Source organism: Crocodylus porosus, unplaced genomic scaffold (genome assembly GCF_001723895.1).
Source record: "Crocodylus porosus isolate Cpor-Errol unplaced genomic scaffold, CroPor_comp1, whole genome shotgun sequence".
NCBI lineage: Eukaryota > Metazoa > Chordata > Crocodylia > Crocodylidae > Crocodylus > Crocodylus porosus.
The window spans coordinates 249,979,170-249,992,925 of record NW_017728886.1 but is presented as its reverse complement, the minus strand read 5'-3'; the positions used below and the strand labels follow the sequence as shown (position 1 = coordinate 249,992,925).

The window sequence follows — 13,756 nt, the reverse complement described above, 5'->3', positions numbered from 1 at the left end:
GTAAATTGGATGCTTATCTTGCTGGGAGCCTATTACCCCGACTGACTTCCTGCCCTTTGGGCAGGGGCCTGCACTCGATCTTCCGAGGTCCCTTCCCGCCCTAATGTCTATGAAATCTATATCAAGACTATGCTGGAAAACATTTTCCTGTTGAACAGTATATTCAGATGATTCATTAAATTTCAAAATTAATATCAGATTCCTCACTTTAATAAGGAGTAATGATTAAAAGAAATAATAAGGACTGAAATAAATGTCAGTTTACATCGGGGTGGGCAAAATGTGGCCCTCAGGCCAGATCCAGTCCATCAGGCAATTTCATCCAGTCCATGGGCACCCATAAATTAATTATAACCTGCCCATCCTGGTAGCACACTTTGCTCCCACCTTCCTCTGTGGGAAGGCCCCAGCCACAGCCACTGCACAAAGCTTCCAGACAGCACTGCTACTGCCACCAGACAGGCACTGCTACTGCTTGGCTTCCCCAGCCTCCAGTGACTCCTTGTTGTGTTCTTCCTGCAGCACTCACTACAGGCAGCAGGTAGGGAAGCTGGAGCTGGGTGGGAGTGTAGAGCATGGGGCTGGAGCTAGTGGGAGCATCGAGCCTGAAGCCCATGCGGAGCTGGGTGGTTTGAGTGCAGAGCTTGAGTGAGCAGGTTTTTGAGTGTTTGTGGGGTAAGGGAGGATGAGGGGCTGTGGGAACCTGCCCCTGCATGGCCTCCCCCATGGTGCACAGCCCCCATTGCCACTGGTGGCAGCTGCAGCAGCAGCAAGCAGTGGGCCCTTGGAGCATTCATAGCCCGTGCAGGCACAGTTGCTGGGCCGCACACAGCTCCAACCAGTTCCAGGAGCTGCACATGGTGGCAAGGAGCACAGCCTGACCAGCCTGCCTCTATCACACAGGGCTCACATGCAGATCCTGGGACCCATGCACCACCGGGAGGAATCCACACATGATGGAGCCAGCTGCCTTCTCATTCCCTGCCACCATGTGCATATCACAAGACTCTGCTGGAAATGGCAGGGAGCCCCAATCCCTGCTTCCCAGAGTCCCATGAGTTGCACATGATGGTAGAGAGCAGGGACGGAAGTCAGTTCCATCATGTGCGGCTTCCCCCCGGTGGCATGAGTTCTGGGAGCTGCACATGAGCCCTGTGCAATACAGGTGAGCTGGCCTGGCTCTGATCCTTGTCATGTGCAGCTCTCAGAACTGCCTGGAGCCACACGCTGCCTGACAGCTGCACCTACATGGGCCACAAAACCCCTGAGGACCTGTTACTTGCTGCTGCTGCCACTGCCACCAGCAGGGGGTGAGTGCCATGGAGGGGCCATGTGGGGGTCCCTCCATCACCCCACAAACCTCACACACGCCCATTCCCTTCCCACACACACCCACAACCCTCTCACAGATACAAGCCCCACACCTCCAGACATACCCTCCACCCTCCCACACACATAGCCACACCCTCTCAGAAGCCCCACACACACCTACTCACATATACACCACAAACCCCACACCCCTCCATATACATCCACCCACTCCCCCAATCCCTCTTCACACACAATATACAAGAGTAATACTTTATTTTTGAGTTATTATGTAATCACCTCTATATACACTATGCAAACACATCAATCAGGACAAAAATATTTTTTGAACTAAAATTAAAATACTTTATAGTAGATATATGATTTTTAGTATCTGATTTGTGTTTTTTTCCCAGTTCCAAGATGACAACTCTCCTCAAAAGGAGTACTTACAGGGGCAAGGGGAGGGACTTCTGGTGGCAAAGGTCAGGGGTTAGGGGACAGGGTTATGTTTCCAAGATGGCGGCCAGAGTGTAGGGCACCTGTCAAGGAGCAGGGCTCCTACTGAGGCCCTTTGTAGCTCACCAAAATTCATAAAGTGGTCCTCCAGCTGAACAACTGCCCACCCCTGGTCTACATCAATCTATTTTTTAAAAACAGAAGAACAGAATCATAGAAAATTAGGGTTTGAAAGGACCTCAGGAAGTCATCTAGTCCAGTGGTTCTCAACCTTTTTTATACCAGGACCCATTTGTAAACATTGATGGTCAGTCCCAACCCAGTAAATAGTTTAAGTAGAAAAAAGCCCCCTGGTCTTGCCAGTGCTTCTCACTTGCAAACCACTGTCTGCACAGCCCTGCTGGTGCCCCTCATTTTTAATTTTTACTAGAGTTCAAAAAAAGTTGTGACACATGCAGCATGGAAAACTTTCTTAAGATAATGCAAACCAGCATGCCTGTTTGTTTTTCCTAGTGACTTAAAACTGATACTTTGACATGCAATCAATTTGCTTAATACTAAAAACAAGAAGGGGAAGTCTTTTTTGTCTAAAATGCTTTCAGAAACAGTACATTTTTTCAAATGTTGATCCAAAACCAGGCATGAGAATAGAATTTTACCACTTTTAGTCACGTTAATAATGGAGAATATGATTTGTGAATGCATACAAGCAGTTTGCTTTCCAGTATTAAAAATAGGATGGACTTTTTTTAAGCAACTCTCTTGCAGGGCTGAGTCTAATTCTTATTGAAGTCAATGGGTATCCTTCCAACTAGACTGGACTTGGAGTCACATGTGCAGTGGCCACTCTCAAGCATGTTGGAAACATGGGTCTTGATAACAGTTATTGTGGGACACCAGCATACTTAACACTTTCGGAGCATGCAGATGGGAGCCAGTCAGGGACAGTCATCTCAGGACACGCTGCCATGGTATAAACATAAGCATAAACCTTGTGTGTCAAACTGATTTGTCCTCCCACACTGGTTTGTCTTCCCTCTCTCAGACTACAGGGTTCCTTGCAGGAAGGACCCACCTCTGGCATCAGGCAAATGTCAGTGGCAGCAAGGTGAGTAGCATCAGGGAACTGCCGGGGATAACATCCTTGCTTGCCTCCTGCTGTTGAAACTCATGTGCGATGGAGCTTTGTACCCTAGATTTCAGTGGTGGGCTACATCCTTGCCTTTCCTGGCCCTGCATTCCTGGCCTGTCCAAGGGCTCCATGAGCCAGGTGACATAGCTCTGCAGGTTGGATCTGACCCATGGCCTATACATTTGACATCCTTGCCATAGAGAGTCCACTACGCTAGTGAATAAAAAGATGCCACAATTTCATTTTTCATTCTATTTAGTAATATGCCAGGAACCACCAGTAAGCTGAAAAATTATACTTCTTTGAATGCGAGGCTTTAATATTAAACCTCATGATTTCTTTCCTGCTGAGCAGTACTTCTTACTTTTGGCAGCTGGAGAATGTCCCCTTGAAAACTTTTGGGTGCATTTCTCTTGGCACTGTTTCTGTACCTCTTGGCTATTTAAAATTGTCTCCTACTATATTTGTTAGGTGTGAAAACTGTCATTAATATATTGAGTCAAACAAAACTTTCTTGTACCAAGCTACTAGTAAAAGACCGGTCTTTTTTGTTTACATTACCATGAAGGTTCACAGATAATGTTTTTCAGATTCTTTGACGGCAGATAGGTATTTTAGATTAATTTTGAACATATTTAATTTGGGAAGGAGTTTACTGGAATTAATTGGTGGAAAGAATGGAAAATTATTTCTTCTGGCTGCTTGCACCATTATTTTTGGTCTGCACACTGCAGAGGTGAATGAAACATTGTGTGGGCTCATAGTGTGGTATTCAAAACCATGGAACATTGGGACATTATATATTGTCTACATTACTGAGGCCTTTTTTGAAAGCTTAACCCCTGCTCCATGTAGTTTGGAACTATCTGGAAGCACGTGGTTATATTCAGTTGCTGAATTTTGATCCCCTGCATATTCAAGAGCAATATGCCACAAAACTGAGTGCATATAAGAAAGATAAGCCCACACCAAACACCTGAATTTTAAAACTCTCCTAAATGGAAGCAGATTAGGTTTGAAGGCCGGTGATTATTTAGTTTATGGCATATCCTTCTCCTGATTTGTTTATTGGGTAAGTATCAGCCATGTATCTGTCAGAACATGGCATCAGGGACTGGCTTCACCCAGAGGAGGAGTGTATTCCACAAGATGTAAATGCACTTAGATCTTGCTTAATATTTGGATGAATTTCTAGTTGTGTTGGAATCAATGGAGCCATATTTTCACCCCTTCAGTTTAAGTAGTGCTCAGACTTCATTTTGTCCTCTGCAGGAGGGTGATTTTCACTGCAAGGACCAACCATGAAGTCTTCCATACAGGCAAAGCTCCCACTGAAGTGTGTGAACCCAGTCTTGCAGTACGTATTCCTACAAAGCCACTTCTGCAAAACTGAAGAGTTGATCAGAAAAATGGCTGGGGAATAAGAATGGATACACGAATTCAAGCAAGCTGCAGGCTTGTCTGAATAAGGACAACAAATAGGGGTGTGCAAAATGGACCGTATTCTATTCAGATTCAGCCCAAATTGCGGACAGTGATTTGATTCGTTGATTTGGATCATGTCCTGATTTGATTCGGCCAAATCCAAATCTGAAGATTCAACGGTGATTCAGAAAATCAGCAATTCGGCCATAGACACAGCTTTAAATGTTTTTTCTACATACCTCCAGGTACCAGGAGTAGCTTATGAATGCTGAAATGGTGGGGCAGATGGAGCATCCCACAGGACTGTGGGGGGCCCCCCCACGTGCTTAGCAGCAAACCCGAAAGTGGACCGGAAGTGCATTTGGTCCACTTCCAGGTCCACCACCAAATGCACAGCGGGGGAGGGGGCCTGCGCTCCTCTAGCTCAGTGATCAGCCTGGGGCAAACCCCGGGTGCCCCCCCAGACCCAGGAGGCACCAGTCACTGAGCGGGGGGGGCGGGGGCGAGGGTGCATGCTGCCCAGCAGACCCAGAAATGGACTGGAAGTGCTTCTGGTCCACTTCCGGGTCTGCTGACAAGCGCACTGGGGACACCCCACTGTGCTCCTGTGGGACCTCCATGCGCCCCAGCATCTCAGCATTCATGAGCCGCCTGGCACCTTGAGGTATGTAGAAAAAACATTTAAAGCTGTGTCTATGTCAAAATCATCGAATCTTTCCGAATTTCCACGAATTGATTTGGAGGTTTCTGATTCAATTCGGAGAGATTAAAGGGTCCTCTGATTTGATTCGGATTTGCAGATTTGGCCACCAAATCAGGCTGAATCTCTGCCAAATCAAAACAGCGACCGAAGCTTTACACAGACCTAACAACAAACTAAGTTCCACAGCCACCATGCAATTATTAGATGAGAGCTTCAACTATGATTTCTACTTTATAAAAAGTTCTAAAAAAATGTTTATTTCCTTCCAAACTCAACCAACTGCAAGGAATTTGTTTGTAATGATTTAACCCTTGTGCCAATTCAGTGATTCTGTGGCAGAATATAAAACTAACCGGCTAAGTCACTAAAAAAGTATAAACTCACTTAGTAGTGGCTACATGGAGCTGCAAGGCAGTTCGAAAAAGACTCTGTGTTGTTTTTGGACCACACCAAAGCATTTCTAACTCAAGAAAAGACCACAGAAGTGATGTTTGGAATCCTTTGCTACTCAACACACACCTTCATTCACTGTGATGGTGATGTTTGGAAAGCCAATAGTGGGAGCCAAATACACTTCACAGCACAGTAATGGCAACTTAGATTTTTTGCCTCCTTTGTCTTACTAAAAGTAAAAGTGATATGCTAGCTCCTCTGATAGGTAACAGATAGCAGGCTGCTCTGCATTTATCCCCTGGAGTTCAAAATTCAGAAGGCCTTCTGTCATGTGCCTTGCTAATCACTTGAAAGATTTCCTCCATAGGTTATAAGATACTGCCAAAAATAAAAATTAATTTCCTTTCTGCATCAGTTTGGTCTCTTGCTGTTTCATAGCTGCCCTCTCCTCCTGTTCACCCATGCAGCTGAGCAGGGAGGGGAGGAAACAGATGGGCGTGCCATCCTGGACCAGGGCCCAGAATGAAACTGAACTCTCAGTGAAATGCACCTGGCAGCTAAGCTAACACTGGCAAGAAGAGTAAAGACTCAGACGCTCAGTCTCCCACATGTTTCTGATCTACTACAGCTATGTACATAGTTTCTAGGCTCCCTGGCTGTTTCTGGATGACACAGGGGTTTAATTTTCCCTAAATTGAAGCAATGGGTTTTTAAAAACACTACTTCAATTTAGGGCAAAATAAACCCCTGTGCTGCGTACACCCATGTCAGAGCCTAATCCTTACCTAACTCTGTAGTAGCAAGGGTGAAGTGGTCCTCGAGCTGCGGGTGGAGGGGGGAGGCTGGTGCTTTCCTCTGTGGCAGCAGCGCCCCCCCTGGCAGCAGCTGCCCACAGGTACCTGGCTTGGGCAGTCCCAAGGGGCACCACAGCCGCAGAGGGAAGCACCGGAGCCCCGTGCAGCTCAGGCAGGCTGCAGGGGAAAAAAAAGATCAGTCTCACCACTTTTTTTTCCTTCTGTGGAGCCTGCTTTCCCAGGCAGCTGCTGGGCTGCCTGCAGAGCCCCTGACCTGTACAGAGCCCAGTGCTTCCCTTTGCAGCTGTAAGATAGGAAACTAAAACTCCTTGGGGGTGTTTTACTTTGCAGTGCCCCAAAGTCATTTGCTACTTCCCAAAGTCATTTAAGGCATATTACACTGTTAAATGTGCTACAGGGGCTGCAATTAACTCACAATACACTGCGGAATGTGCAAACAGCAATGCCATTAAAGTGGTGCAAAAAGCATTTAACTCACTTTAAACCCTCTTTAAAGTGTCATCTACAAATGGCCCCTGAAGCTTAGCAGAGAAATGGAGAAGTGCATGCAGGATTTTTTCTAAGACCACCTGCCTGCCTGCTAAATCCTCTTGGATTCTGGACCTGGGAAGAACGTGTCTATCTTGCCTCTGCTCAGGAGAAGTCTGGTGCACAAGAGGAATCTCAGTTGGAGGAAAAAAGAGGCTGTGGGAAAACAACTAGGGAAGAGGGGACCAGGACACCAAAACAGAAGGTGGTAAGAGTCCAAATGGGATGGGGAAGCTGGGAGCACACCACAGGCACAATCCACATTTGTGATCCCTAAAGTGGCTTGTGTCTCTCAGGAGAGAATGGGTACTCAGTGTGATTGGGTCTTGTGTGGAGGCCTTGGGGGACATGGGAAAGGAAACTTCTTTTCACGCTTTGCCTGGACATCTCAGCAAGAGCCAGTCAAAATCCAGTTCTTCACTGGAGGAAGTGAAGGGGCAGGGGAATCTAACTGGAGACCGAACAGATGCAGCTAAAAGGGATGCCAGAGCTAAAAAGCACCATGATCTTAGTGCAACCTCACTGCCTTAAACAGTTCAACTTTCACCTTTTGAGCTGTGTCTAGAGAAAGTGGTCACAAACTCGTGAGGGTGGAGGACAGAGAGCTTCTTAAATACTTTCAAATGTGCCACATCACTAGCACTAAAGCAAGCCAAAAGCATTTCTCTTTTCCCAGCTTCTTTATTTCTTCCTGAATATCAGGAAGCCTATGACAGGAAAGGGAGGCAGTTCTTACTATGAATTTCAAATCTAGCTTTAATCCAGGTACCAGCCTGTTTAAAAATACTGTCATGGCTACTTAGAGAGATTGCTTTATTAGCAGAAAACAAACTTTGATTCTTTCAACCTTTAAATTGCATTTAAATTGCATTGCATTTTTATTTCATAGCATGGACAACCTGTTACGAAACTGATTTCCTTTTTAATTCTATGCACCTGGTTGGGTTATACTTTGATTTGTTCATTTTGAAATAAACACTAAAAGGTATTAATGGGAGGGACATGACTAGAATTAGTAATTAGAACATTAGTGGAAAGGACATTCCTAGATAGAGGAGACATTATTAGATGTAGTTGTAAAAGAACCCCCAATTATTTAGATAAATAGACTACATAACAATTATCAGCATGTAAAAGAAAAGCTTTAGACTTTGTACTGAACAAACAAATTACAAAAAGCTACAAAAGAAAAGCAAATAGACCCTCATCAGCTGATTGCAATAAACATTTGAAATCCTAAATATCAGAAATTAAGACTGTCGTGGTAAAGATTATGGTTGTATGCTGACAACACAGAGAGCTGGAACTGACATGCGCATACCAACTCTGTGAGTGGAAAATTCCAGGGCTCACCCAGCACGTGCCCCCTGGGTGACCTCGGGACCTGTCAGTCATCATTGACCTACTTTCCTCACAGACGCATGCTCAGTAACAGCAGGAGCATGAGGTCATCACTCCAGAAGCTTCTTGAAGGAAAGCAGCCTGATTGGCTACGGGGCTGCTATAAAAGGTTGGTGAACCCCCTCCCTCGGGGGGAGACCCGCTCAACTGACAGACAGAGGCTGACTTGTCAGGGACTGTCCTGTCAGGAGAGATACCACCTGGAAGCAGAGGCTGCGACAGCAGGGACTGCTCTCCAGGAGGGCCTACCAGCCCACTGGTCTCCTCCCTCGGTGCATTCGGTTTACGATTGTTCTTCGATTTGATCTCATGGTTACCGGACGGATTGGACTTTTGATTCTGACTATGATTCTGCTCGTCCCATCTCAACTTGATTACCGTTTCACTTGGTCACACCCGGCTTCGATCTTGGCTTTGGCTACAACCATCTCTTCGTTGTCCACTTGGACTGGCGTCACGACAACTCAACGAGTTACAGTTTTGTTTCTCGTTATTTGTTCATCCCGTTAATGAGCTGTTGACCAGCCCTGGGACTAGCGAGTGGGCAGCCGCCCCTATCCTTCGGGGTAGAACGCAAGGGCTTGCTCGTGAACCCCGTAGGCCAACAGACCACTTTGTTGTTCGTTACCGTTTGTGTTTTTGTAACTGTAACTGAAGAAAGCAGCTCTGCCTACGCAACCAAAGTGCAAGTGAATAAATCCAACTTATTTGAAACCATACGCGTGTCCCGTACCACTCAGACTCATCGCCGCAAATCCCACCTGTCGTGTTCCAACGCCACCCTCGACCCACCGTGACCTTGGGGCCCTGTTCCCCGACAAAGACAAAGCAGAAAGGAACAAAGAAAGTAATCTTGATAATCTGCAACTAGAACAAAATGATCTGGGTTCAGGGATATTTTGAAAACATCATTATATTAGTCTATATTCAAGAAAGGACTACAGCATGTGCTTAACTTCTATTAAGGTCAATGAGATTTAGGCACATACTCAAGAGCTTTGCTGAAGTGGGGCTATTATGCCTAAAATATTTCAGTGAATAATAAATGCTAATAAGAAGTTAAAAATAACATGGAAAGCCTCCATGCTAATAACATATTTGTTTTATATTCATGGCTGTAAAATTAGTAGAGAGCTTGTCTTACAGAATAAAGCCTGACAAAGAGAACTTTAGACAGAAAAACAATTCATTTTACAGCAAGTTTCCAATTCCCCTTTCCCATTCTTGCAGATGTCTTAGAATTGCAGCTTACTCCATTGCAAACTAGCTTCCCCTTCAAAATACACTGTGTCCTGCAATCACTGCCCTTATGTCAACATAAAACTACTGTATAATATGAAAATAAATGGAGTTACATCACCACAGAACGAGTGTAACAGAATGGAGAACATAGCCTACCATCCTGTGTATATAATATGACTCTATGTTGCCATAGAAATTGTGATAACAGCATCAATTCTAAGCAAATACTAGGCCAAATTCTGTGAGAACTGAATGGCTCACCTAGTTCTTTCGACCAATGCCAGAACACACTGAACATAGCAAAGAAGTGTGGTAACTGATTCAGTTTCCCATCCTTAATAGAAATACAGGTGCTGTCTCCAGTATGAGTCACATGCTTGTCCCTGACTTAATCAAAGCCTTCATCTACCCCATCCTTTTTCCTCAAAAATTTTCCACACTAGAGCCAGTTGAGTTCTCCAGATGGGAGCACTAATCCAGATTTGAACTGTTGGCCCACAGAGCTGAGGACCTCTACTACTAAACTCAAAAACAGCTGACAGTGCAAGCCAAGGCTTTCTAACAGATGTGCACCTTGTAAGGACTGGATGCATGGAGAACCTGTAACACACTCATCAACGTGTGTTACAGGTCCTAACAATACTAAGAACCATCATTACCTCCATCCCCTGGACTTGCTTTGTGTACTTGACCTGTACAAAGTACATGTTTAATGTACTGAATTAATAAATAGTTTATTATGGAAGAGGCACTGGGGTTTAATTAGTAGAGATTTTCAAAGAGAAACTTTGAATGAGGTTAGATAACATGACAGCAAGAATGCAAATGGCCACACTTATCTCCTCAGTGCTGAAGCTGAACCATAAAGATATGTATGAATGAAAAAACCTATATAGACAGTAAAAGGCGAGCAGGCAATAAAAAAAACGACATGTTAGAAAGAAAGAGAGATATGTAGCAGACAAGACAGGAAAAATAACAAACTTAGAAAAGGTTTAAAGATAAGGAGATTGTCTGATGCTTGGTTTTTTCATACAGTACAGTAACATTTCTGATCTCATGCTTGGCTTACAATTCAATTGTAAAATTGGAACCAGCTAGCTCAAAATGTTGCTTTTGAATGGAGCATAACTCAGCATAAATCTTTATCTTTTTACATTCTATTTATTTCTTAATTTTGGAAAGAAACTATCAATCGCCCCAAATACTATATTAACTTAAGAAGAACTATTCACTTGCTTTAAATTAATCGCATGCCTAATGTTCAAAGATGATCATCATCGTGCAGATCCTTATATACTTGGCTCTCATCTTAATGCCAAGAAGAGTAAAGAGGAAGCTCCATGGTTTCTTTGCAATTACAAAAAGTATTGTAACCTCACTATCTTTGTGGCCAGGGAAACTTTACAAATATCTTCAAAAAGTGAAACCAGATAAAAAAATTCAATGCATCTGGCTGGAAAGACTGATATTAACTTCATGGCATACTACAGTCCACCCAATTCCAGATAATCTTTCTTTACACTACAGGTGATAATGACCCTCTTTGCTTTTGAAAGGTCCCGATCTTCCATTTATCAAGCTATCCTTTTTTCTGTGATGTGCTTGTCAGCTGTCCCTGGGCATTTCTCTCTCCTCCAATATCACAGAAAACTTTTTAATCTTTTGTTTTTTCCTCAGACCTGAAGAAGGATGCACTGCATTCAAAATCTTGTCTAAGTCTATCCTAAACATACAGTTGGTGTACTAAACGTTATCACCCACATAAATCCTTGCCTTCATAAATATATATAAATTTTAAATCAAAGTAGAGATTAAATCAAAAGTTTTTAAATCAAACGTAGAGAAAGTATTTTTAAGGGAAATAAATCCAATTTAAGTCTATATATTGTACCAAAACTGCTAATAAATCAGTTAGGGATTACTTTCTAATGCCTGGTTTCAATGAGACTAGACTGACGAGATGATTCTCTGAAAGTCGCATCTGAAGAAAAGGTGGAAGCACATATCTATTTAACCACAAAAGTTAATGCTAGATCCTTATTTTTGGTTACCAGCCAGAATATAAATATCTGACAATTTTACCACAAACAGAAGAAAGTTGATCAAAGCTACTATCCTTAGTTCATTCTTTCTTGAGATTTATTTTAATTAAAAAGCAAACTTCTGTGTAATTTTGTTTGCTATTTAGTAACTAGCAATGCTAAACAATTAGATTCAGCTACGTTTGATTGCACAATTATTACATACATAATCTTTTACCCACAGTATATCTTTAAACAGCAAAAAATTGAGCTTCAGGTTAAGAATGCTGGATGTGGAAGATAACTATTTCTCCCAAACAAACACCATCAGAACAAGCTTCCTTAATGCCAGCACTCCTCAAAACTGTCCTGATAGACATAAAAGTATCCCATTTTACTCCTGGCTTCTCTGCTGAAATAACTGCTTGGGATAGTAGTGTTAATGAGAGGGATACCTACATAGTACTTACTATGCCATCAGACTTACTAGGGACATCTACACATGCACCTGACTGTGCAGTTGTTACTGTACAGTCATTTAGTATTTGCTTTAGTACTTGCTTCAGTACTTGCACTACTGCGCACTAGCTCATTGCTACTGCACAGTAGCAGCAATGTCATGGTTCATGCCCACAGACACTATATCGCTGTAACAATGAGCTACATTGCCGTTGCTTGTTGCTACAGTGACATAGTTTCTCATATAGACACTTCCACTGTTATTGAAATTAATAAAAAGCCTTATTCCACCATAACTCTAGCATTAAAGCATGGGATCTACTAGGTATAAATCTAAAATAGACCATTATCATCATTATTTATACAGATTGCAGTTATAACGAATCTGCTACAAACATACAGGAAGATACAACTCTAGTCCTGAAAAACAATCTAAAAAGACAAAAACCAGCTGCAGGGAACAGGAACAATTACATGAACATGGTGGTAAGAGTATAGTAGGCACATACATACTGACCAGCTTTTTTTTTTTTAACTTAACACTACACTCTTCATCACATATCCTCACTCCACAGTCTGACTCACTTCTCTCAGATTCAGTCCCAACAACCATCTCAGATATCTTATGCATTTATAAACCAAAGAAGCAGGTTGCTTGTCATTAAAAACATTTAACATGTCTTTGCATATGATATATCTCATTCATTACACTCTGTCAAAGTGCCCACAGAGCACCCATCTCCAAGTGGTTGACATCTTACAAAGATATTATTATATAGTTTGTGGCTTATGCCCACTAGCATGAATCTTAGAACCATTGGTGAAGCTCCACTTCTTCACTGCATCGCTTGATTAGCTGATAACACTACTCATAATTAAAAAGTTCAATTGATGACTTTTTTCAGTATAGCTGTCAGAAGGAAGAGTCTTCAGAATACACACAAGACATGAGTTATCTTAAGTAACATTGTAAAATCAACTTGCACAGATGGTTAACATCATTGATGGAATGGAAATTCTTAATGGTAAGAAATCCTGTCCGGTTTACCATACCCTTTGACCTTGAGTTCCATCCCGTCCAGGTGATCCTGATGCTCCTGGGACGCCCTGTACACAATGAGAGGAAGATGAAAATGATTAAAGGAAGATGAGAATGGCAACAACCTTGCATAATACAACACAGCCTCCTTTACATGTAATGGCATCACAAGCTTGAGGATAAGCACAGGCTGAGATAAGCAGCAGGGTGATTGAGGGTGGGTCTATGACTCTGAGGTAATGTTGTATTTCAACAAAACGAGGATTACATAAATAAGGCTTATTGATATGACCAAGCTTCAGAGTCAGTTAGTTATTTCAGTTTTGATATATTACTTGACAGCAAAGAATGTTCACAGATAAATCCTGCCATGCTTTCTTTACAACTCACTTAAAAGAGAGCCAGACCTCATGTCAGTTTAATGCCAGAGTAAGTCCACCAAGATATATCAGACCTGTATGCTAAAACCATATTTCCTTCTCTCCCTCTTTTTTTTTTATAATGGTATATCCATTACCATATTATCTAAACTCAGTGCATTAATATCAAAGAAACAAAGACTTGACCAAGCATGATATAAATGAGCTCTGCCTGGCAAGGTTCCAAAAAGTTCAGATTAAATCCTCCCTCTATGCCAACAGATGCTGAAGCTGCTCTGGGACCATTACTACCATCACAGGACTGTAGATATGATTCATACTGCTGGAAAAATATTTATAAGGAAAGTTTCTGGGAGTCAACTATTAATATCTTTCAGGACTAAAAGGTGGGGAACTTAGTTTCATAGTTTGTAGGGTCGGAAGGGACCTGAGCAGATCATCTAGTCCG

At 42.8% G+C, this 13,756-nt stretch overlaps 1 protein-coding gene across 2 annotated transcripts in view; it reads right to left on the bottom strand.

Moving 5' to 3' along the window:
- Window positions 1-13,756, bottom strand: part of COL14A1 (collagen type XIV alpha 1 chain) — a 184,646-nt gene that overhangs the window by 34,645 nt on the left and 136,245 nt on the right. For both annotated transcript variants that reach the window (XM_019552346.1, XM_019552340.1), the window contains exon 40: window positions 12,943-12,996. In XM_019552346.1, coding sequence (XP_019407891.1) covers window positions 12,943-12,996 — 54 coding nt within the window. The remainder of the gene's footprint in view (window positions 1-12,942; window positions 12,997-13,756) is intronic.